This window comes from Lycium ferocissimum, chromosome 5, assembly GCF_029784015.1.
Source record: "Lycium ferocissimum isolate CSIRO_LF1 chromosome 5, AGI_CSIRO_Lferr_CH_V1, whole genome shotgun sequence".
Lineage (NCBI taxonomy): Eukaryota > Viridiplantae > Streptophyta > Magnoliopsida > Solanales > Solanaceae > Lycium > Lycium ferocissimum.
Window position 1 is genome coordinate 8,145,536 of NC_081346.1, and position 25,909 is coordinate 8,171,444.

At 34.9% G+C, this 25,909-nt stretch overlaps 2 protein-coding genes across 2 annotated transcripts; both read left to right on the forward strand.

Annotated features, from left to right (window-relative positions):
• The first annotated feature begins 3,281 nt into the window (after positions 1 to 3,281).
• Positions 3,282 to 10,110, forward strand: LOC132055793 (uncharacterized). The gene is made up of 5 exons (XM_059447779.1): positions 3,282 to 3,716; positions 6,329 to 6,429; positions 7,116 to 7,213; positions 8,388 to 8,593; positions 9,777 to 10,110. Exons 1-5 carry the CDS (start codon positions 3,320 to 3,322, stop codon positions 9,818 to 9,820), a joined length of 846 nt encoding a protein of 281 aa, XP_059303762.1. The 5' UTR covers positions 3,282 to 3,319; the 3' UTR covers positions 9,821 to 10,110.
• A 10,910-nt stretch (positions 10,111 to 21,020) lies between these two features.
• LOC132055794 (rhamnogalacturonan I rhamnosyltransferase 1-like) lies at positions 21,021 to 25,000 on the forward strand. The gene is made up of 8 exons (XM_059447780.1): positions 21,021 to 21,904; positions 22,515 to 22,582; positions 22,709 to 22,797; positions 22,903 to 23,068; positions 23,161 to 23,450; positions 23,529 to 23,733; positions 23,821 to 23,978; positions 24,232 to 25,000. Exons 1-8 carry the CDS (start codon positions 21,607 to 21,609, stop codon positions 24,485 to 24,487), a joined length of 1,530 nt encoding a protein of 509 aa, XP_059303763.1. The 5' UTR covers positions 21,021 to 21,606; the 3' UTR covers positions 24,488 to 25,000.
• Positions 25,001 to 25,909: the final 909 nt, after the last annotated feature.

Here is a 25,909-nt window from a genome sequence, read left to right on the forward strand (position 1 = left end):
ACTAGGGATAATTTCAGAGACCTTACTCCACGTTTATCTCTATAACACTCACCTCCCTTCTGGTTTGGCATATTACACTTACCTCGCTTATTTTAAACTTTTTATAACCAAACTAATTTAAGTGATATATTTTCTCTAATATTCCAAAACTACCCTCATGTGGCACCTTTTATTAAATTTTAGATTTTAGATATAAACGTACTCTCAAAAATTTCCCAAATTTTGTCGAAGAATTCAATCAAGTGTTGTTATGTTTTGCAATGGTTGATAACCTTATAATAAACACAACTTTTTAATTTAGATCATCTTGGCCATGTTAACCAAGAATTGCAAAAAAAATTGCTGATAAATATCCTTTCTGATGGAGTTACCGTACCTTTTATTTATATTTACTCGTTAGTTTCTACAAAAAATATTATGTGTTTTTTAAGTTCTACATCAGTCTAAAGTTTTATAATTTGTTTAGTGAATAAAAAACGCTTGGTGCTTTTGCATCTAATATGATGTAACTAATAACCAAGGCTAGGCACAATAGCAATCAACTTTGGACAATTATTTACAGGATAATCTTCGTATGTATCTCTCTTCTCTAGAAGTTAAGATTCAAATTAGTCGAATGTGTGACCATAAATAAGATACAACTTAAAATTGCATAAACTGAAATAGTCAATATGGTTGAAATAAATAGAATATCAAAAGAAGCACATCGCAAACGATAATACTTATAAAAACCTCAAGTGTCGCCAAAATATTTTTTCTTTATTGTAACCAATATCAATGTCAGTAATTTTATTTTGAATTCAAATATGGGAAAGATATCATACGTTCTAAATGTTTCTTCTTAGTTAAAGAATTGTTAGCTACTTTCAAACAAATTATAAAGTATAAAGAGTTTTTAAGGAAACTTTCATTTTGATAATTAAGGTCACAAAAGGGTAATTTTGGAAGGTTACACAAATGTAGTCATTAAAATTAGTTTGGTTATAAAAAGTTTAAAACAAGGGAGGTAAGTGTAATATGTCAAACCAGAAAGGAGGTGAGCATTACAGAGGTAAAGGTGGAGGTAGGTCTCTGAAATTATCCCTTTTAACTATTAATGTGTGCATTATTCACACGCTCAGTAATCTTTTGAACTATGTCCCATATGGTACATCGCTACAATTCACATATTGTTTCTTCAAACTAAGTTCCACGTGACTCATTATCACGATCTATAGATTTTCCAGATTCATTAATTGTGCCACCCATATGATATTTGTTTTGGGTCAAGCCTATACGATTTTTTCAAAAAACAACCTACATTATTAAGAACATCGCTGCACCTCATATGTAGATTTTCAATCATCTCAACTACTAATGTGGGATCATGAATAAAGTCCACATTGGTACGTAGTTGAAAAGATGTGAAAGACAGATATAAGATGTAAGAATACTCTTAAGGGTCATTTGGTTGGAAACAAGTTATCCCAAGATAACTTATCATGGGATTAGTTACTTCCGGATTAGTTATTTCACCCTCCCACAGGGTTAAAATAACACTACAATTCCGAAATAACTAATCTCGGGATTAGTTATACCGCCATTTTATCCCAACCAAACGTGGGATAAATTCATCTCAAATATAATCCCGGGATTATTTAACCCTATCCCTTGTACCAAACAAGCCCTTAGCGTATGAGATATTTTTGTGAAAATCATTTGAATATGATCCAAAGTAGATAATATCACATCGTGCTAAAAATGTATTTGGGTTGGATTAGTCATTATAATTTATAAATTACCTGTTAAGTAGGATTAAAGTTAGAGACAAAAAGAAAAGACAATGTCAAAGTACCTTTTAAAAGGGCAATTTGCAAGATTTCCCTTATTCGGGGGTGGTCTTTAATTTTTGCCGCTCAAAATGCTAGTCTTTAATTTTTGCCTTTCGCCTAATATCCCGAGGTTCCTTAAATTGCTAGTCTTTAAGTTTTCGCCTTTCGCCTAATACCCCGAGGTTCTGGGTTCGAATCCCGGTTCAGTAAAAAAAATAAATCACAAAGCAGAGTTTCCTAGCAAAATTAGGCCTATTCGAGCAAACTTTTGCCTTAAGACTAACTTTTGCCCAAAATTAGGTCTATTCAGGCAAAAGTTAGGCCTTAAGGCCTAATTTTGGGCAAAAAGTTTGCCTTGAGGCCTAATATTTGCCCGAATAGGCCTAATTTTGAGCAAAAGTTAGGCGTTAAGGCAGAGATTTCACGAAAGCCTTGCCTTGCGAAATTCTTCTCTCTCTCTTTTTTTTTTTTTTTTACTGAGCAAGGATTCGAACCCTCAACCTCGGGATATTTTGTAACCACTTTTAAGCGAAGGACAAAAATTAAAGACCAACAATTTGAGGGGCAAAAATTAAAGTAGAGGGGCATATATGATCCTTTTCCCTATAAAATTTGTATATTAGATCGGATATGATGGAAAATAGTTCTATTCAATTAAAATGTAGTTATTGTTAACATTTGATGAATTGATTATAAATTCAAATATATTAATGGTCTATGATTAACATGTTAGCTTTGTTTAATACTTCTAAAGTAATTATAGTCATGATATTACACATGCCAATTAGATAATGATCACTGATCAAAATTAGAGTTGGAGTCCCATTTTTTAAAATAAGTCCGCTTATGAACACAAAATTGAAAGTTTTTAAAAAAGATTTTCAGATTTGGTTTTTAAATTTAAATCCTAATCGTAATATCTTATCATTAATGATAAACACATCCTTTGGCTCCTTCCTCTCTCTATTATGATAGTTTACAATTCCAAAAAGTTACTACAAACGCTAACATAGCCAAACACTGAAAAGTGAAAAAAATTTCCGAAATAAAGTGAATAATTCTTATGGCCAAACGCCTACTTAGATTTTTTACAGTCAATATAATCTGATGTGATTAAGCAAGCAAAATCACAGTTATAACTAATCTACGAGTTATAATTCCGAAACCGTAATTTCGAAATAATTTAGTTCACTTAGCAAACGACCGTTACAACGGAGGATTTGTGATTCCAAACGTGATATGCACTATGCAGGATTGCGAGCCGTTTTTCCCCGGTCAAGACTGGGTCTAAGTCAACTCTTTTTCGTAGCTGCACCTCGTTAGACGCTTCCACCGTCAATAGCGTAGACTTGACTCCACCCTATCATTTCGTAGGAGTATATGTATATGGGTACACTAAATCCAGTAAATAAACCAAAATTAGAATAACTAGATTCGATTGGCTCATTCTCTACTATTCGTATACTTTCAATTAGGCATTCATTCTCTAAGCTTGGAAGGGGAGTTTAATGGATTTATGGCAGAAAGCGCGGAGCTTCGCGGAGGAAGCTGCAAAGCGATCACATGAGTTCACTATAGAAGCCGCTAAGCGTACACAAGAGCTCAACATTGGCTCCTCCAAGTTATCCGACGTCGTTTCCGAAGCTTCCAAGCGTTCAATGGAGATTGCAGCCGAAGCTTCTAAGCGCTCTAAGGAGATCGTTGCGGAAGCTTCCAAACGCGCCGACCAGATCAAGTTTCAAATTCCAACCGCCGCTAGCTTTGTGGACACGTCATCATCTTCCAATGAAACTGCTTCGGCTGGTCCTACGCAGGCTGATCTCGACAAGTTTGGAGTAACTGATGACTTGAGAGAGTTCGTTAAGGGCATCACTATTAACACTTTCCAGAATTTTCCACTCCAAGGTACTACTTCCTCCTTCTAATGCATGCCTTATATTGTTACCACCATCTCTGAAAAGAGACTACAGAAAAATGTACTAGTACATTTTCGTATTACCACATTGTTATTGTTTAATTTGGATGTTTATTCATTTTGTTGTGCTTAATCTGCAAATTGGAAGAAATCAAATCGAAGTTGTTCTTTCTAGTTCGTTTTTAGTCCCCTCATTAATCTTTCTCGGTCTCTCTACTGTTATAATTCTGCACACATTGAGGACCCGTTTGGCCATGAGAATTATTCACTTTTTCCCAGATTTATTTTTCACTCTTTTTTTCTTCACTTTCAGTTTTGGACCATTCCATTTTTATTTTTATAAAAATGACCCCATTTGTATTAGCAACCAAACTGTTGCATGCTCTGCTACCCATTACCTAATACTCTAAACTTCTTAGGAAAAAACTTGACAAAGAGTTGATCAGTTTGAAAAAAATAATAAGCATTAGAGTTAACAAATGTGGTTTGGATAGAGGAAGAAAACAATAAGGATGACAAATTCGGATAAATTAGTCGAGTTGGGTGCTTTTGCTAGTTTTTAGAGATTGGGGGTATAAATCATATTTCATGTTTTTAGGAAAAGTACATTCAAACAACCAAATATTATTTGCAAAAACTATAACCAAACACAACTCCATCTTCAACTCCAACTTCAAAAATTTCCAAATAAAGTGAAAATATATTTGGTTTCTATGGCCAAACGCCTACTAAGTATTTTATGAAGCTCGGGGAAACTTTCCATGAACTGCGATTTTTGAAACAATCAGAATAGAATGAAGATGTTACTGATTTTTCATTTTGATAGAGAAACTACTTGCTGCCTTTGGTTTTACATAGTCTTCTTGTGATAACAAACAAAAAGTTCAAACTACATTTTAGTGACATATACTTCTCTATCATCAATTCATTTGATATTACTGCATTTGTGTCTTCTATTGGTTACCGGGTCTACCAAGCTTGTAAATACAATGAATGAATATCACCTCTCAATGATCAGGAATTGGATCTATATATTGAATAACAATAGCTGAACTATCCAATCAATTGGTCATCGAGAATTGAATAGTATAGCATGGAAGTTATTTATCCATTCTGCTCCAAACTTGGATTCCTGACCCAATCCAAAAAAACTTTATTTATTTATCATTATCATTTTTTTTCCATTCTATGAACCGAGCATCTCGCGGAAACAGCCTCTCTACCTTCCCAAGGTGAAGGTAAGGTCTGCGTACATACTACCCTCCCAGACCCCACTTGTGGGATTACACTGGGTATGTTGTTTATATCATTTTTTTCCATCTATTCTTTTTCCCCTTTCTACTCTATCTAGTTCCTTCTTGTACAATCATCTGATGAAGTCTCATCAAATAGCTCTTCCACTTCGTGGTTAAGATTGAGTTGACAAATGATTTCTCCAATAATTCCCTTTTAATTGCTTATGATCAAATAAGCGAGCTAACATTTGAAGCAGTACAGGAGAACACCCTTAGTCTCTTTTTCTCGGTAGGTGTTAGTACCTTAAGCATTAGCATCAATTCCTGTTAGATTGTTTTATGATAAGGCATCGATTCCCGCTAGATTGTTTCATGTATAGCCTACTCTTGCTTTGTGCTACTTCCTTCAGAATCACTTGTTAATAAGAGTTCTTAGACTTTTTACCTTTCAGATGGATCAGTCAAGAAATATGCCCAGTGAAACTCATCTATCTCACTGCTTGGTCTGTATTGATCCCATAAAAGGCTACAGCTCAAAAATGGTTTCCACGAATTGAGCCTTCGCAAAGCCATATACTCTCAGGATATACCCATACCATATTACTGTATATAAATGTAATTGTGTTTCTTTTTACATGACGAATAAATGGAAACAAGAGATACATATAGGAGATAATAACAAGTTGGAATCAAGGCTTAGCTGTTCTTACACTTATATTAGGTCCAGCTTTCAAGAGCCTGAATAGAGCCAAATGGATATACAGGATTCATATAGTTGACCCCAACTAATTTGGAACCGAGGCTTAGTTGATTGATTGATTGGTTTGTTTCTACAGGGCACCTTGCTGAAACTAATTATGCAAGATGCAAAGTCTATAAATAAGTAATTTCTCCTTTAGTCTACAAAAAGATCCCTTATGGGTAGTTAGGCACCTCATATTGAAATTAAGATGCCATAGTAGAAAGGATAAGGCTGCGTATAATAGACCCTTGTGGTCCGTCCCTTCCCCGGACCCCGCGCATAGCGGGAGCTTAGTGCACCGGGCTGCTCTTTTTTATAGTAGAAAGGAAAAGTAATGCATTTAAAAACTGCAATTTCCTTCAGAGTTCTAGTAGCGAATTGAACAGCAAACCTTCTATGAATAATCTAAATGGGATTCTTATTGAGACTCCTTGTTACAACCATCCCGTACATTTCTTTAGAGGACTTCATATTTAGTTCTTGGAAACATGTTTGCTAACAGTGGCATTTCCCCTAGATTTCTTAAGTCACTTCCATGTTTATATCAAGTGTACCTTCTTTCAATTGCTTGAGTCACCTATCGTGAGAAGAGGCAGGCTTAAATCAAATTTCTCTTGGTATGCAGATGAGTCACAGATGTCTGATATTCCTACAGTCTCAAACGTTCGGCAGGATCTCACAGAATTTCAGGAAAAACACGCAAAACTTGTTCTTTCATCTGTCAAGGTATGACTTATCACTGTCATTGCCTGGTCAAACTTAGTATAGACACATTTCTAGTCATTGATATCACTCAATCCCTGCTGAATTGAGCCTAAATCTCAAGGCATCTTGACTGCCGCTTATCTTATGGTCTATTGAGTTTAAAACTCACCTAGTGCTGGTCATGTTTTTGTGATCCTTAGTGGCTAGTGCTCAAACAGATTTCTTACGTCAATGTAGATCATAATTGTGTTGAGGGCTACGCCCTTTTCCAAAAGAAAAAATCTGTTTTGAAAAATTGTGTTTAGGGCTGCTATGTTTCAGTGTACCTTCATGGTGGAAGAGTTTATATGGTGGTGTGAATAGTTTATAGCTCTCTTTCTGTTGTTTCCGATACAACCTTTTTTATTCGAGGAATAGTTGACAGGGGTCAAGTTGTTGAGAATTGTGGTGTCTCCGATAAATATAAGTTTTGCAAAACCCCTACATGCTTTCTCGGTCGAGCTCGTCGCACGGGGCTTGCCTAGTGCGGTTTACCTCTCCTGTGTGGTTTGCGGTCTATTACAATGGAGGGGTTTTTACCCTGTGCGCACCCGAAGGGTAGCGGCTGCGGGTTCTCTTGTCATCAGAAAAGATAAGATAAATTTGCAGTTAGTAGAACTGAGAGCATTTACATGTGCGTTCCCTTTTTTTTATGTGTATCCATGCAGGAAATCTCAAAGTTGAGGTATGAGATATGCCCCCGCATAATGAGAGAGAGAAAGTTCTGGAAAATCTACTTCATTCTAGTTAACAGTCATGTGGCACCGTAAGTACCTTTCAGGAAATAATAATCTCTTCTTCCTTACACCAAGCTGAATGTGTGCTTATTCTGTATTGTTGGAATATATTGCAATAACATGCACGATATCTTAATATCTTATTTTCTGTGTTCATCTGTAGTTTGGGTAAGGACTACTGTGTAATAAAGCTTTAATCATTTAGTCAGGATTATAAGATGAGGCTTTTGGCAATGTATTAAGAGAATATAGCCATTATTAGACCTTTAATCTTTGAAATGGAGATATGAACTGGGCTGGTCATTTCAAGATTACAGGTTTCTGGTCACTCATTCCTTTGGAACAGTCAATTATGTGTGCTGAGCTAATACAGCTTTCTTCTCAGTTTCACAAAATTGATCAGTATGTACATGTGCTGATCTTTCCCGTTACTTCAGTGATGAAATAGGTAGTTCGTAAAAAGATAGCGGTATTATAGCAGACAAGCTATTCTCGGTGAAATTAAATTCTGTGATAATTTCAAACAAAAGCTTCCTATTGGCAAATCTGAAGAAGCAATTTCAGTAAAAAACAAACTCCTTTACACCATTGAAAGTCATATATATATTCCGCACACTATTGAGTCATTGATGATGAGTCTATTCGCTTTATGAACACTCATTACCTTGAGCTTAAGCTTCACATTTTAAAGTTATTGCTACGTAATGTGATCTTCCACATTCTCTGGTTAAATTTCAAAATTGGAAAGGAATTATCATCAATGTATTTGGAAGAAAAGGACCTTCCAACTGAGACAATTTTTCAACAATAACAAAGGTTAGTGCAAGTGCTATGAAAAGGAAATCCACTTTTCTTCCAAAATTAATCCAGTCGATGAAACCTTATCTCCTTCACTGCTGTGGTGGACTGCTTGTTCTAATCCATCATGAAGATCTTGTTGATGCTTTAAATTTTGAGGAACTATAGTATCTTAAAAATGGTCGACAGAAAACAAGGCACTTAAATAAGTTACTAATGGAGGGGTGTGGCAAATCCTCAGGGTTGTTGGGTACATAGTCTACTGGTTGTAAGCATTTGATTCACTGTTCCTAATTTAAGCCAACCCTGCATTCACGGGTACAAATACAAATAGTTGGAATGTGCATTTCTTGGATTTTGCTTGGGTAGTTAGCTTCATTATTTAATGAACTACCTTTGGTGTAGGTATGAAAAGAAATACATGGACGCAGTGAAAATAAAATCTGCTGAAAAGGAAAAAAGCGAGGAGGCAAAGAATATTTCATCAGCCGGAACAACCTCTAAACGAGTGATTGGGGAAACAATCCAGACAAACAAGAAGGAAGCCTCATCAACAGCTGACCAGGATTTGGATGTTTACCTTCTAGGAGAGGAAAGCGATGGAGGGCCAGGTACTCTATTTACCATCTCACATTTTTGCCAGGATTAATAGTATTCAACTTAGTTGTGAAGCTGAGGAAAACACTTTATCATCCTGCCTTCCTTTGATCTCTGCCCTTCCCCACGAAAGAAAGGAAAAAAGAAATGAATAAGAAACACAATTATTCTGTACATGCCAGCTTCATTCCTTTGTAATACTATTTGCTGTTAAGATCGTTGACTTACTAAAAAATGTATTTACAATCTGAGTAGTCCATATTACTGTTAGTCGCAGTCCATTTGCCCAATCCTGTCAAGTATTGTCACCACAATCAGTTGCTAACCGTTGCTAAAATACAATATTTGGTACAAAGCTAGAGGACAACTATATTATGTGCTGAAATTCAAATTATCATCTTCCCTAGCTATCATCTAGTTTGTGGTCTTCACGTAGCATTTGAGGATAAATTGTACTGTATGGAAAGATGTATGTACACAGAGAGATATGTGAAACACAAATGAGAAACCTAATCCAAATATCATATATGGTAAAAAGACACGATCAAAATATAAGACATGGTTGCTTGTTTTCATCCACAATTGGTCTCGTGTATTTTCCCTTTCAGTCGTTTCGCTTTTCTTCTCCGAGCAGCATCACCTAATAGCTACAAAGTAGCCAACAGGTCTGCATATTACAAGTGATCACATGACACGTCGTCTCTATTGTATTTCTCAGAAGCTAATTATTTCTGATAACCACCAATAAGAAGCCTCAGTATTTGGTCTTGAAAAATAATGAGACGGTCAAAGTTTAGTGGTCCTCGTTCGCCAAGCCAATGGTTCTTCAAGTTATAAGTTGTCTAAACTGGCTAATTCACCAGCTTTTTGTTTTTATGTTTTACTTTTTCTTTTCGTTTCAAAAGTACCTTGTCTTTGTTTTTTCTTCAAAATAGGAAGTACAGGGTCGTTTCTAGATATACCCTTTGTGGTGTTGTTATTGAATTCCTCTTGAGCCGAGGGTCTTTCGGAAACAGCCTCCCTATCTTCCGAGATAGGGGTATGGTCCTTGTACACTTTACCCTACCTGCACCGCATTGTTGGGATTTCACTGGGTATGTTGTTGTTGGTGTTGTTATTGAATTTAATTTGTATTATCTTCAGATTCAAGTTGAATAATCCAGCTGCTGTGCACTGACTATCTATTTCGTTTTTCAGATGATGGGGAGAATGCTTTTGACGATGATTTTGACAAGATATAGATAGGTGAGCATGATTTTGTTGTTCGCTATAAATCTGTATTTTACTATTTGGTTATCTGTATATCTCCACTCTCATGAAATGCTGAGACCATAGCTAAGTCAGAAGTTCCATTCTCTTCATGCGTTTTTCTTTCCTTTTCAACTTTCTTTTCTATGCTGGAGTTGCAGAAGATAAGGTAGGTGGCTGAGGAGGACAGTCGGTATATAATGATGTTCATTTCCGAGGTGTAAATTAAACGTTCGTTTCTGGCCTTATTATTTAGCTGTTGTACTGTCTACTTTTCGTTCTACATCAGCTTCTCTACATATTAAACGTAGTTGTGAGTTCAGGCTGCATGTTGTGTTTCAAAAGGTTCACTATCTTTCCTTTCTCAATTTGCTGGTATGTACTCTGAATTGAGTTTTTTTTTTTTTTTTTTTCATCGGTTGCTTCTTCACGGAGTAGACGACAGTATTGTTGCCGCGAAAAGGGGCAGAATATTAAAATTAGTATTGGGTGTAAAATGTAAGATGGCTTGAAGGATCATATGCACAACGCGAAATGCTTAGAAGCCTTATAGTTGAAAACATTCATTAGGCAAATTTAGCCGTTAGGCAGTCCTCTTATCCCAGGTAACATAGCAAATTTTAAGGTATCGTCTAGGTGCCTTGGTGATACACCGTCGCTATTATGGATAATGTATTAGCTCTCAAGCTCTAATTTCTTTTTCACCTGAGAACTAATAAAGAGTTACTGGATTCTGCTGCTCGCGAAAATGTATCTACCCTTCACAGAATTTACGTTACACTTCATCCTAGCATGAACTTAGGAAGAGAGAGAGTTGTATATCAGAAATAGCACACTCTGTATTCTTTAAACAAATTCGTGTGCATTCACTGCACGTATAAGTTGCTTCAAGTTTACAGTAGGCTGTATTTCATTTTTTCTTTATTTAAAAGACAAGTCCTTCCAAGCAAAAAATGGGATATATGAAAATAGAGAAAGATGAGTAAGAATTGGAAGAGTGATATTCAATGCTAAGATAACGATACCATATAAATCTAGCTCAGCTTCTTAGGATTAGAAGATTAAACTCCGTATGACGGGATAGTTTATTTGACAACATCTTTTACCATGTCATGATGTCAATAGACTTTTATACTTCATGCATGTGTTTGAACTTTGAATTTACGACACTTTTCCCAAAAGATGTTATGCGAAAGAAAAACATACAAACGTAACGTTCTTGTAGTTCTTTCACACACAGAGACGCATATACACATGGTGGTATCCAGGCTTAGCTTACACTCACTTCATAAACTATTCCACGGGTAACTCTACATCCTACCAGCACATCACATATACCGAATAACTCTATCTATCAAAGCTTAAGTAGATGGGAAGAAATCATCTACTTGTTTTTGAATACTTATGAGCAGTTTATATGTGTAAGAATGATTCTCAACGAAAAATTAAAGTACTTTATACGTCATTCTGCATAAAAAAAAAATTAAGAAAATTAAGACAAACAAGATATTTTAAAGAAAATTTGCAATTTTTCCTGTACTCAATAATCACATATTTGCCGTTCAGATAGGGCGACGGACCTAGTTCTCTTCGAATTTTGGTTTTTATTTGAAATGCAGACGTGAATTTAGTGGAGTCGAATGACATGTTAGTGTAGAATTTTGAAGCAAAGGGGATTTTGTCATTACATATGCAAGTTGCTTGGGACTAGTCAGCAAACATTTCGTCTCAACTATGAGACATATTGTTGTTTGTTTGGATTATTAGCAGAGCCGTCGGATGAATTGTCACTATTTCTGGCATTACATGATGTGTTTCCTCCAAAGCAACTTTTCTTCCGTCCTATTATGAGTAATTATTTGATATATTATTGATACTGCTTCTTCTTTCAATAATATATAACAGGCCTTACAGCATATACTCGTTTAAAATCTATCATGAGATTCCAAACGTACATGTGTAATAATTAAATGATTAAACAGATTATACCGTCCTAATTTTGGCTTCAGTTAATTGTTGTTCGTGTTTGATGAATTTTGTACATAACCTATGTACTTTTATTTCTTTGGCTTAATGCGTATGCCCCCCTTGAATTTGCCCCATTTTTCCATTTAGTAACTTCAATTTAAGTGTTGTTTGCTCTTATGAGCAACTCCCCGAAGCTTGCCCAGTGTGTCTATCAAACACAATCCGACTTACGTTTCATTTTTGTTAGCTTTGCGCTTGAATGTCAATAGCATCCTACATGGAAAATTCAACCAATTAAAACACCTCACCCACTTTAATTATACACATCAGATATTGAATTTTGATTTTGGTTTTTTAGTTTTTAGTTTTGGTTTCTTATTTTTCAATTTTTGATTTTCCAGTTTTAGTTTCTAGTGTTGATTTTCCAGTTTTTGTTTTCAGTTTTTATTCAGTTTTAGTTTACAATTTTGATTTCTTATTTTTCAGTTTTGTTATTTGATTGGTTTGAGTGGTGGTTCTTCACTTGTATAACATAGTAACACACTTCTTCTTATTTGATATATATAATTAAAATGGATGAGGTGTTTTAATTGGTTGAATTTTTCACGTAGGATGCGATTGACATTCACGCGCAAGGCTAAAAAAAATGAAACTCACCATATGTTATATAAGTCGGATTGTGTTTGATAGAAACACTTGAGGCTAAGTTCAGGGGTTCAATAGGAACAACACTTAGTTGAGGTGTCAAAATGGAAAAAAGGGACAAGTTTAGGGGGTGCATATGCATTAAGCCTATTTCTTTATTTTCCAATTAAGGATATGTATGGGTCAAAATACGGATTTGACAGTTGAACGTATCAAAAGATAACACATGGCAATTAGAGTCTAATTAGATCAAATTCAATTGTGATTATGAATGAGTACTTCGTCGGTCGCCCATGCAGCATTGGTTCCTTTCTCAATCATCAATTCCTTTCAGTGATCAATACAAGGAATAGTACTGTAGTAAAAAAGAATATGATTGCAACAAATTGAGATTGTAAATAAAATAAAACAAAAGTAAGATTTGGACCTAGCTAGTTTGGTCTGGAACATCTTTTACCATGTCAACCACTACTAAGTTATTTTGTCCAAAAAAGTATATATTACTTCTTACTTCTTATGATCCAATTATATGACAACCTTAGTTATTACGAGTAATAAAGTAAGAAAGTCTTTGTTTGCAAAAAGAAAACCCCTTCTCAAGGTATTGTTTGGACAACTTTTGGAAAAGAATTGAAATTTCTTTTCAAAGTAAAGAGTTAGAAGTGCAAAGAAAAAAGGTTCTAACAATTGTGAATATTTAATGATTGAAAGAATAATTAATAGAAAGGTATCTTATTGTCATCTCTTCATTCTAAAAATATCTCTCCCGTCGGGACATAAACACATCGACGTCGTTTCTCTTAAAATTTGGCCTCTATTTGAACCATAGGATTTTAGTAGTATGTTAGAATAGTATTTCGAAGCAAAAAACATCTGTCATTACATATGCTAGTTGCTTAAAAGATCCTATTATTCAAGATTTCTTCTCAACCATGTATGTCATATGTTTCATTTTGTTTTGGTATTATTAGCAGATTGAGTTGTCGAATTGTCTCTATTCTGGCTTTATATTATGTGTTTCCTCCCACGCCACTAATTAATATTTTCCTTCTTTATATTTTAATAATTTTAATTTTTTGATGATTGATATTTAATTCTTCGTTCCATAGTTCCAGGCTATACAGCATCTATAATGATTAAATGATTAAACGGATATTTCTTGCTGATTTTGGCTCCATTTAGTAGTTGTTCATGTTTAGTGATCTGTACATTCTCTCCATAACCCACGCACTCCTTTTAATATTTCTTTATTCTTTTTTTTTTTCCATAAGAAACTGCATGTTGCATTAGTAAGTTGGACCAAGTACTTATTAGCTAGTATTAAAATCTACCGCAATAACAGTTTCGCTAAGGTAAGTACAATTATTCAAGTTGTCAGAAATGATAGTTGAGACCAGGGGCGGATGCAGGTGTTGTCGTGTGTTCGCGAACACCCGCAAAAAAATTGGAGAGTGTATATATAGGGTAAATTTTTTCTGTTTTTATGTGCATATATTAACTTTTGAACACCCTCGGCAAAAAATTATAGTGTATATTTAGCTTCTTCTTTTTTCCGAACACCCTGAATAAAAATTCTGGATCCACCACTAGTTGAAACAATAAAGAATGTATGTTATGCTAGGAATTAGCATAGAGGGTACATTCTTTTTTCCAGTGTGAAAGGGTTACTGATTACAGTTAAGAGTTACTGACTCTTCACGTGGTGGAATTTACCTTCAATTTTCCTCCTTTCAGAATGGAATGAGTTTAGGGATGAAGCAGTAACTTCATGTCAATCACGAAAAAGGAAAGCAATAAATTAGAAAGACAATGGAGATTGCTTTAATTTCGTTACTCTACATATTTCTAGAGTGAACTTGAAGTATAAAAAATGTCTAGATACTGCATTCTTGATATTTACGTAGTGATCTTTCTGTCTTGACAACCATAAAATGACTTTCTATCTTCTTCTTCTTCTTCTTTTTTTTTTTTTGGTGGTTCTGGCTGACCTAATGAGTTAAAAAGGGAACATACTAGACAAGTGTAGTTGAAAGCCCCACTACAACTTTTCTATTAATTTGGCTTTTAATTCTGCTTGGTTCACAGTTGAGAGGGTAAACAGATGGTAATAGTTTTATCTGTATTCGAAGTTAATTTACACCAAATCATTCTGCATGAATCACGATGTGAAGTATAGACAAATCATTGTCTAAATTAAATTGTACAGCAATGGATCTGTATAACAAGTATTATATTTATTGCTATAACGACAACAGATGATATATAGGGTAATGACCCATATATAGTAAAACCTTCCAAAGTATTGATATAAGACAGAAAATTGCGCACCATCTTTATGGACTTTATTTGTGGTCCTAATTCAGTTTAATGATGACAATTGGCATGATTATAGATGGGGATGTTAGTAATGAAGTGATATGTGTGTCAACTCTCACATGGTGGCTATGCCAAAGGGGAAAAACAGTAGACTATTATATACTAGATAGTAACAAACTAACAATAGATTAGAATATATTTTACCACGTTTCATTCATGGAGTCCCAAATTGTCAATTTTTTCTTTGGTGAGTCTGCCACACATCTGCTCTAAATTCATTGATTTAAACTACTTATTCACTTTTACTATAAAGTTTATAAAATTACACAATTCCTTAATGTATACTCTCTCCGTCCTAATTTATGTGGCACCCTTTCCTTTTATTTTATCTTAAGAAGAACATCACATTTCTATAATTAAAAAAAATTAACTTTAAAATTCCTCTTTTACATTAAATAAAAGATTTATATCTAGCCACACAAATATCTAAAATTTATTTTAAGTTTTTCATTTTTTCTTAATCTTTATGTCAAGTCAAAAGATGAGCTGGATAAAAAAAAATGTATTTTATTGCAGTAGTTTAGCATATGTGAGACACATGACCAGAAGAAAATTCCTAAATAATTTATGACAAAATGCTTATAGATACTCTATAAGCATGATATATACTTTGAGTTTTACCAATATGATGATGATTAATTAATATACATGTTTACTCCAAATTATCACTTAGCTTTAATAAATTACAAGTATAATTTAATGCATTCACCATATTTGGATAGCTCATTTCCGTATTTATGTCATTTGCCTTTCTCCTTTTATGAAACTAAACATAATGTAGTGGTAGTTCAAAGGCTTAATGCATATGCGGCCTCCTAAATTTATCTCTTTTTTTTTTTTTTTTTTTTTCATTTTGACATCTCAATTGAGTGTTGTTCCTATTGAACCTCTGAACTCGTCCTCAAGTGTGTCTATCAAACACAATCCGACTTACATAATATTCCATCTTCAATGTAGCAACATGCTAATATATATTCTAATTTAATTATGTCATCTTTTAGCTAAGATTAGCAGTAATTGAGAGGGAAAAAAAAGAGTAGCTCTTAATTAATTTGTCGGCATGGAAAAGCGAAACCAAGAAACATCATCCATAATTTCCAAAAGTAGCTTACCACATGTATAGAATATTCTTCAACTTCATTTCCCTAATTTAATTTTTGCTTCTACTAAAAATCAGATTTAGGGGTTTGATAGACACACTTGAGGACAAGTTCAGGGATCAATAGAAACAACACTTAGTTAATTTGCCAAAATGAAAAAAAAGGACAAATTTAGAGGGTTGCATATGCATTAAGCCTAGTTTAAATTAAAATTTACTTCCACAAGTGCTGCCAAATTAATAGGGCCTTAGGTTTCTCCTTTGTTAGGCTAATCAGAGGTACGAAATTGCAAACTTCGTTTGCTTATTTTAGCAGAAAGAGAAAAGTGAAAATGAAATTTACTAAAATTGGAAAAAAAAATTAAAGATGTAATCCAGCCCATCTACTCATCTAAGGTTCATGGAAACCGGGGTCCAAGCAGCTAAATGAGATACTGCCAACAATTGAAGAAGCCAGCGAATCAAAATAAATATATTTGACAAACACAGCTGTTATTTCTTTTTCGCGTGATTGGTGCATCAATTGATCTTTCAACACATGCCATAGAATTGGTAAATTTATATCATTGGAAAATTTAAAATATATTTACTTCAGTTTCATAATAAAGAATATTATTTCTAGGATACATTAGTAGTATCATTGGGGTTCAAAATTATGTCATTGGAGAATGTAAAATATATTCTATCAATCGTAATCTGAGAGGAATTAGAGTAGTTGATTAGGAATTATCATTTAATCGTGGACCTCTTAGTAGTAGAATATCTTTTGCGCTAATAATTTTTTGTTTTCTATAATTTTATCTCAACTAGTCACGACTTCACTCATTTTTTTAAAATTTTCAGTTTGACATTCCATAATATTTAAAATTATAATAACAAGAAGACTGAACTAAAAAATCATACATTCGCTGGCAATACAATCAAAAGTTGCCACCTCCTGTTTGAGGTTAATATTTACATTTGTATAAATTGCTCTTATTATTAAACTTTTAAGCGTCACCATTTTGATTGGTGGTTTATACTATTTCGGTCGTTTTATAATTGGGAGATCAATAGAAAGAATAAAGATCATAGCCAAATTTTCCGTTGAATTACATTTTGAATATTGAAAGACGTATTTAATATTTTTTATCCAAAGTCAAAAAAAATTTACTTGTTAATCCCTCTGTCCCTGTAAAATAATTATTTTATTTTTAATAAGATGACTTAATCCCAAGGTTGGCTTAGTTTGTTGAGCAGGTGATCTCCCAAATTAGGGGTCTCAAGTTCGAAATTCCATGCATGTTTTCTCAGCCGAGCTTGTCGAACGTGACTTATCTATTACGGTTTACCTCCCTTGTGCTATTATATTGTGGGGAGGTTTACCTGTACGCGTTAAAGAAAATCTTTGGTTGCCGTTTATTTATCAACAAAAAAAATAATAATTTATAACCATACAAATATATATAACTTATTTTAAATACTCTTAAATTTTTTTTTTTAAAATAACATGACCAATCAAACACGATCGCATGAGAAAATACTCTACTAGTAAAATTTTACTTCAAAGTGAAATATAAAAAGTGAGGCGTGGTGTGACATCTAATTGGTAAAAATGATGAATGTGACATGTACAGAAGTGGTCCATAGAATCTGTCAAGACCCACATTGACAATAATACTTTGCCCCACAAAGAGAAACAACCCAAATATGAATCGGGTTGTGGGCCACACCAATAGCAGTAGGTTCAGCCCAAAGAGGCCTTAATTGTTTCATTTAACCCGTGACCCCCCAATCGACCGTTCTGACACGTACTCTCTCACCTACTCAAACTCCTCTTAAAGTTAACTTGCCGTTATAACGGTGGTACCGACACTCTAACGGTACGGCCGCATCAATGAAAGATCCAGTTGTCATTTCCTGTCCCTTTTCAATTTATCGCTTAGCGTACTTCTCGCCTACGATACTATATATTCTTCCGAAAATGGAGTTTCACCATCTATACAATCTGCATATCTGTTGAATAATTTTGAGGCGATTTTGTCTTTGCTTTAATAAAGGGTTTACTACAGCTTTCTTATGTCTCGAATATTTTCCACCATTTTAAGAAATCACCAATAGATCTTATCATAAATGGATTCATAATTTTAAATTTAATGGATTCGATTTTTAAATTTTTGACATTGAATATTATATTTTAAAACCATGAATTCTAATATGATACATGTTGGATTTTAATATGTGTTTACATTTTTTTTATCGAATATATTGGACTCGGACAATAACGTCCACCTCTGGACGATTGCACCCCATGGGTTTTAAAAAACATGTAAAGAAGGTTCAATCCTATGAGCTTAGGCCTCTTTAATTGAATTTTCAAATGTATTTTGGGAGCATTAGGCTAAACTTTATGTAAAATTTGTTTTTGTTTGCCTTAAATTTTATATCGTGTCTAACAGGTAGGTAAAAAGAGGCTGAAAATTTTGTAGTGCTTTTCATCAGTTTGTGTTTTGTCGTTTGATGCTCTATTATAACATAGATAAAAGAAAATTTTAAACAGAGTATTTGAGAAATATTCCGAGGATAAGTTAAGTTCTATGCTATTTATTACTCGTAAAGTCTCAACCCTCAGATCTTATCTTCTTGGTCTCTTAAATGATTAGTACATTATAAGTTTTCCCTGGCTCTTAGCTGCTTCCATAGGATGGAGTTAAATTGGTCAGTGCTGCAATTTAATTCTCCTATTCAGACGCCCATGATTTCCTATTTTCTTTATTTTGCCTAAAAATATCTAGATGTTATTTTTAATCAACTACTAACAGCCACATTTAAGATGTGTACTATTCTAATTATTGTTAAACAAGGAAAAGTAAACAATTAGTGACATCAGTTACACAATTTAAACTAATCATTATTGTACCGCAACCAGAATATTTATTTGCTTTTTCATTTGCTTTCTCTTGTTCATTTGATATTGTAAATTTTAAATTGGCTTTGTATTATTTATTTGTATATAGTGTGTTGGTCAAATTACAAATCAGATACGTGGATAATTCAAAAAGATATCGCGTGGAAGATCGAGTGTAGTCAGAACCAGCTTAGCAAGGCCAACGTCAGCCAGAGCCCAAGACAATTAATGACCGGACATCACTCTCCGGCTTAAACCAAGTACGGTTTGAACTTGTTAGGCTGGTAACAAATGGTTTCGATCCGGGGTCGAATGGCCGAAAAGTCATCAAATGCCTGGTTATGATAAGCCTCACGAGTGAACTGATTCCTAATCCACTTCGACGGTTACGTATCCACTTGTGTAACATACTCAACGTGCAGATAATGATCATTATGAGCAGCCGAATATACAAGATACGTTACTTAGGGTTAGACTATAAATACATCCCTCTCCCTCATTTGCATCCCATCTGATTTTCATCACATCAACTGTATAAGCTCTCAATCTCTAACAAGCAATACTTTCCCAGGGACAGACAACTCAATAAGATTTTTTTCCTACTTTTCCTTTATTGTTTTACAGTTTGTTTTTGTTTATTTGTCTTATTATGGTTATTAGCATCGAAAAGTTAATATTTGATCATTATAATCTGCGTGTCCTTGACCTCTAAATCAAATTAATTAAATTACCAATTTAGAGTTAAGCTGATGGAAATAGAAAGTAGGGATCAATTCACTCTGGTGTTGGCACTTCCATGACACAGTAATATAGTAAATAAAGAGGGACAAAAAGTAAAACTAAAACAGCAACTAAAAAAGTAAATCGTGATATGTCAAAAGAATGTGGATAAAAAAGGTAACATAAGGTGGTGAAAAGCCAAAAATAAAGGTTTTTCTTACTCCAACCACAGAAGTATCGCGAGATATTGTCGGTGTCTCTATATGCCATTAAAATACGGCGATACAGAGGTTGTTGTACAGTCATCTCATGGAGCCACGTGTAAATTCAATGTGGCTCGATCTTTGACACGTCTGACTGGATTTATAGTAGTGGGGCCCTAACCGATAGCATACAGCTGGCTCTCATTTATTGGTTAGTATTTTCCAAATTTGCCTTGGTTTATAATTCATCATCACTGTTCAATGCGTGGAGGAATCTGGTGTGCCCGGCTTCATACTCCAAAGTTTGCTGCCCTTTTATCTTTCCTCTCATTGTTCTGTTTTTGTTTTTTTATTGCTTATTTAGTTGTTGAATGGATGTTCTATTTTTTTCCACCTGTCCCCACTTTGAGAAAAGATTGACAGCCAATTAACAGTCAAATGCCCAACTTTAGCTCACGAATCACGATCAAGTTTCAATTTCCTAAATTATTTTCCAATAAACTCGTTTGATTCATGTGAAGAGAAAAAAAGAAAGACACGTAGCAGAAAATGAAAATTACAATATATATTTTAAGTAAAAGAAAAATGTATATATGTATATTAAGGACAAGCACACCCAAGTAAGATAAAATAAAGACGAACTGCTTATTTAATGTCAAGTTTACCAATAGTTATCGAAGGTTATAAACCTTTGATAAAAGTGAACAAAGTCACTACTCTTATAGATGGGGAGGGACGCAAATATTTTTGGCGAACGAGAGCCACAAACATAAAAAAGATTTGTAACTCGACTACAAATAGATTTTATATGATTAGTTTTTTTTTTAGGGAAGTCCTTTCTTAATTCCATTCATCAAATTTATGGGCTTATGGCTTATTTTCACTAAGTACGAATTGACCTAAACATATTATTACAATATATTAATCACATTACAGTAACATACTTTATAAGGTTATACCATTTGTTCATTTGTATGGTAGGAATTGATAATGACATAATCAAACAAAGATTACCTTGATCTAATTTAAAACCAAATAAGGAAAAAAAAATATTCAAAGAGACAACTTAGTTTAAAAAATAACCAAAAGAGAAAAAAAAATATTTAGATAACAACTATTACCTTATTGAGACTACAAATACTTGCAGTTGGCTGGACCAAATTTGAAAAAAAGAAAAACGAAAGAGGAAACAAATAAAATAAAAATAACAGGAAGGGAAGTGTGGAAGTTGCCGCATTTGATAACGAACCTCTATAACCACACCCACAATAAGCAGTCCCCCTAAACCCACCACGCGGTGCGTGTTCTTATCTCTCTCTCTCTTCTTTTTTTCTATTTCTCGTCTCTCATTTTCTCTCTCCTCTTCACATTTCACAATTCTCTTTTTTTCCCTCTCATCGTCGCTTCACCAGCGGCGGCACCAGATTCCGGCGACACGTCACCCGTCTCGCCGGAAAACTCCACCCCAAAATCTCTGCCCACATTTCTCATTTATTTATTGATCTCTCTCATCCCTAAGAAAAAAACTGTTTTAATCAATCAGTTAGGGTTTGTTTCCGTTATTACTCAAAAAGTCGATTTTGTCCTTAATGTGCTAGAGATTTAGGGTTTATGGTGCTGCTTTTGGAATGAACAGTCTCTGGAAGATCTAACAATACAAGTTTTGTTCACCTTACTGAAGGATCAGATTTGAGCAGTTTGATCCACTCACTTGTTGCCTTCAAATTATGAGTGTAGGATTTATTAATTCCTTTAATTTTTGACCCGTTTTGGATACTACATTATCAACAAGGCGTGAGTTTTTTTGGAGTAAATTCATTACTGCACTGAGGGAAAAACTACAAACAAGAAAGGTAAGATATTTCGTTGTATGGGTGGGATATGTGCAGAATAGAGGGACAAAAGAGTAAATTGGGCGTAATGGGGTTCAAAACAGGGGGTTTAGGTGATAGTCGTGTGGAGAAATTGAAGAGTTCAATGATGTCGAGGTCTAGAATGAAGTTATGGATGATAAGGGCAACAACTTCGATTTTATTGTGGACTTGTGTGGTTCAATTGATGACTTTAGGGGAGACATGGGGTCCTAGAGTTTTGAAAGGCTGGCCTTCTTGTTTCTCACAGGAGTCTGCTGCTTCATTTGTTGTGCCTGAGGTCCCTGCCAGAGTTCTTCCACCTAAAAGTGAGTATTCTTTTTAACTTACAGGTGTGGCTTTGTTTACTTATATTGTGTGTCGTAGTTGGTCAGCTTTCGGAAACAGCCTCTCTACCTCGCAAAGGTAGGGGTAAGGTATGCGTACATCCTACTCTCCCCAGACCCCACTCGTAGGATTATACTGGGTATGTTGTTGTTGTAGTTGGTCAGGTTTGGTGGGAAGCAAAGAGATCGTTGTACATATTCTGTTTTAGTAGAGCATAGATGGGCTATTTTTAGTGAAATTGTGAAATAGCCGTTGGGTATTACATCATCTCAAGTAATGGCTTGTGTAATGGATGTTTTGCTGATCGCCTTTTTTGGTGGCCTGATGCTAACTATAATTGAGATACTTGTGAAATATATGTGGTTGAATTGTTTGAATATATTGCTTGGGAATCTTAGTTGAAATCACCAAAAGGTTCATGGCCTTATTCAGGTTATTTAGCTTCTTGTGCAACGATAATTGAACAAAGTTGAGAATTTGCTTCCTTGGATATTTGTTTCCTCCCTTGTTGTGTTACGAATTTCTATTTCAGAACGTATCTTTTCATAAATTCCCGAGTCCTGACAGTTGGCATAATTATTTCAAATCCAGGGGTTTACAAGAATAATGGTTACCTTATGGTTTCATGCAATGGAGGGCTGAATCAAATGAGGTCTGCGGTGAGTGGCTTACTTAAGATAAATATCAGTTTAGTGTCGCGTAATGAAGTATTTCAATTAGGGTGACCATTTTGAGCTTTATAGCTGATGAGTCTCTCCTCTCCGTCCTCGGTTTTATCGTTGCAGATATGTGATATGGTTGCCATTGCAAGATATTTAAATGTGACTCTTATAGTTCCTGAGCTGGATAAAACCTCGTTTTGGGCTGATCCAAGGTGTGTCTCCTTGAGTATCTTGATTTTTGTCTTCTAATTACGGACTGCTTCCTTAAAATATAAGGGTGATGATGTGGTATGCTTAACAATACTTTTGACTTGCAGTGAATTTCAAGATATTTTTGATGTTGATCATTTTATAAAATCCTTGAGAGATGAAGTCCGAATATTGAGAGAGCTACCCCCAAGACTGAAGAGGAGAGTAGAGCTAGGAATGATTTACACCATGCCGCCTGTCAGTTGGTCTGATATTTCTTACTACCATAACCAGGTTTGTAGGTTTAGGCCACACTTCTTTGATGACGTGGGTTGGTAACTCAACATTCTTCTGTGAGTACTGATGGTCACATTTGCTGATTACAGATTCTTCCCTTAATCCGGAAGTACAAAGTTGTTCACTTAAACAGAACCGATGCTCGGCTTGCCAATAATGGTCAACCCATGGAAATTCAAAAACTGCGTTGTCGAGTAAATTTTGGCGCCTTGAAATTCACCCCTCAGATAGAAGAGTTGGGCAGAAAGGTCATTCGACTTCTCAGGCAAAAGGGTCCCTTCATGGTGCTCCACCTGAGATACGAAATGGATATGTTAGCCTTTTCTGGCTGTAGTCAGGGATGTAACAAGGATGAGGTTGACGAGTTGACAAGAATGAGGTAAATTTATATCCTTGTATCAAGTGGAGGCGGTCTTTAGTGGTCTTTCAGTGCTGGGCTGATATAATCCTTTTGCAGATATGCTTATCCATGGTGGAAAGAAAAAATCATAAATTCAGATTTGAAAAGGAGAGATGGTCTCTGTCCCTTGACACCCGAAGAAACTGCCCTGACTTTAAGGGCGTTGGACATTGATTCCAGCATACAAGTTTACATTGCCGCTGGAGAAATATATGGTGGACGAAGGCGAATGGCTAGTCTTTCAGCAGCTTATCCTAATCTGGTAATTAGAACGTGCAAGCTAGTTTTTTAGCTGCTTATGTTGCCTCAATTTGTGGACTCACAGTTTGCACTATTTTATGTTGGGCAGGTGAGGAAGGAGACACTACTAGAACCTTCCGACCTTATGTTCTTTCAGAATCACTCTTCTCAAATGGCTGCATTGGACTATCTTGTTTCTTTGGAGAGTAATATCTTTGTTCCTACATATGATGGAAACATGGCCAAAGTTGTTGAAGGACATCGCAGGTATATCCATCTGATGAAACTTTTTATTTTGTGTTGGGTTACCATGTACCTGGTTTGCTTTCGATTGGAAGTCATTACCAATTAGTAATGCCCATTACATAGGAGGTTTTCTTGTTGGTTTGCTGGTTTCAGTATGACTTTAGCTACATATGGTGTTTTCTTATTGGTTTGCTGATTTTCAGCACTAGTTTAACTTCAGGTTTGAAGATTTCTTTATGTTGTGTTAAAAATCTCGAACATCTTATGTATGTAGATATCTTGGGTACAAGAAAACTATCTTGTTGGACAGAAAGCTTCTAGTGGATTTGATAGACCAACATACAGCTGGATCATTGACATGGGATGAGTTTTCTAATGCTGTTAAGGAAGCTCATGCTGAACGTATGGGCAACCCTAAAAAGAGGTTGGTTATTCTTGACCGACCCAAAGAAGAGGATTATTTCTACTCAAACCCTTGGGAGTGTCTAGAACCATCTAATGAGGATGAAACACTAAGTAGCAGCATTTAAATCATGTTGGCGGTGGTAACACTTGTTCAGAAGAAAAAGAAAAAAACACTGCCATGCAGTTTCTGTGAATGATTTAGAGAAGATAGTTCTCAACACCGTGAGACAGTGAGAAAGCAGGATTTTGCTTCGAGGAGACTCTTGAAGTTCTGTGGGAGGTGAACTTCGATGGGCTGAGAAGACTTGAGAGCATGCTGGAGAGTACATTAAAACGTTTTTACATAAATTAATAATCGATTTCCTGTATAGAAGCTTCCCCTGCCATTGCAGGGTTACATCAACTCCACGGCAGTGTACACAGAAGGGTGAAATATAGAATTTGTTTTACTGCAACTACGGACCCAGCAATTTTTAGATTCCATCCCATACCTAGTTGTTGAGGCTTCATTCTATTATGCCTCAACACCCCCTTTTACAATCTTTCTTCTTTTGTTTGTATTTCCACTATCTTTTGCCATTAGTCTTCTTTGCCAACTGCTGTTCTGCAATTACATTGTGACGTCATCACGATTGTTACTTACGCTGTTTATAGAGAATACAAAATTCATTTGCTCCAGCAAAGGCATGACCTTAAGAATGATATTTGGCAAGAGGTACAGAGAAAATGGTCTTGAGTTGTAATATGCGGTTGGTAAGATGAGACTGTAACGAGGGAAGCGAGGCCAATTTTCTAGTCAACGTTAGGTATATGTCATATAAAATTTAGGCTTACATCTATTCATTCTTGGAAAATAATATTTATATGATGAGAAGTATATGAAAGTGATTTGCTTTCTGCACATTCCCCTGATGACTACTTCATAATATTCCAAACTATTTTGTTTAATTAATAAAGCTATGTACCATCTGCCAACGAACTCACTTTAGGATCCTCCACCAGCTTAGAGGTGCAATGTTTATCTAATGCAGCTTATTGAATCGTAACGGCAAATTAATGCTGAAATGTGTTTAAATTCAATTAACAATTGCTTTTAGACCATCCAACTGTTTAGACATATAAGCTATAAACAAATATATATGCAAAAAATAAAGGGGCAAGGTTAGCTGTAAAGGTGCTTACGGGTCTTTCTTTTCTTTTTTTTGCTTTTAAAGTATTGACGTCAAATAGACTTTTATAAACACAACTCATAGCGTGAAAATATTGCATACATTGATTTCGTTGGCGATTATAAGCAGACAGGGAGATTAAATTTATGATATACGGTAGTGGGAGAGCAGGCGTGCATTAATATTATGATCAATAATTCACGTGTAGGTCGGCTAATACCTGAATTTTATGGAAAATAAATTTTGTAATATTATATTTCATGTTTACTTACATTATAGTAAGTGGAGACGACTAAAATAGGTAAAAGGCCAATGATAAAGCCACTATCAGCACCTAAATTAATCTCCAATAAGATAATCGTAGTACTCATTCTTCCA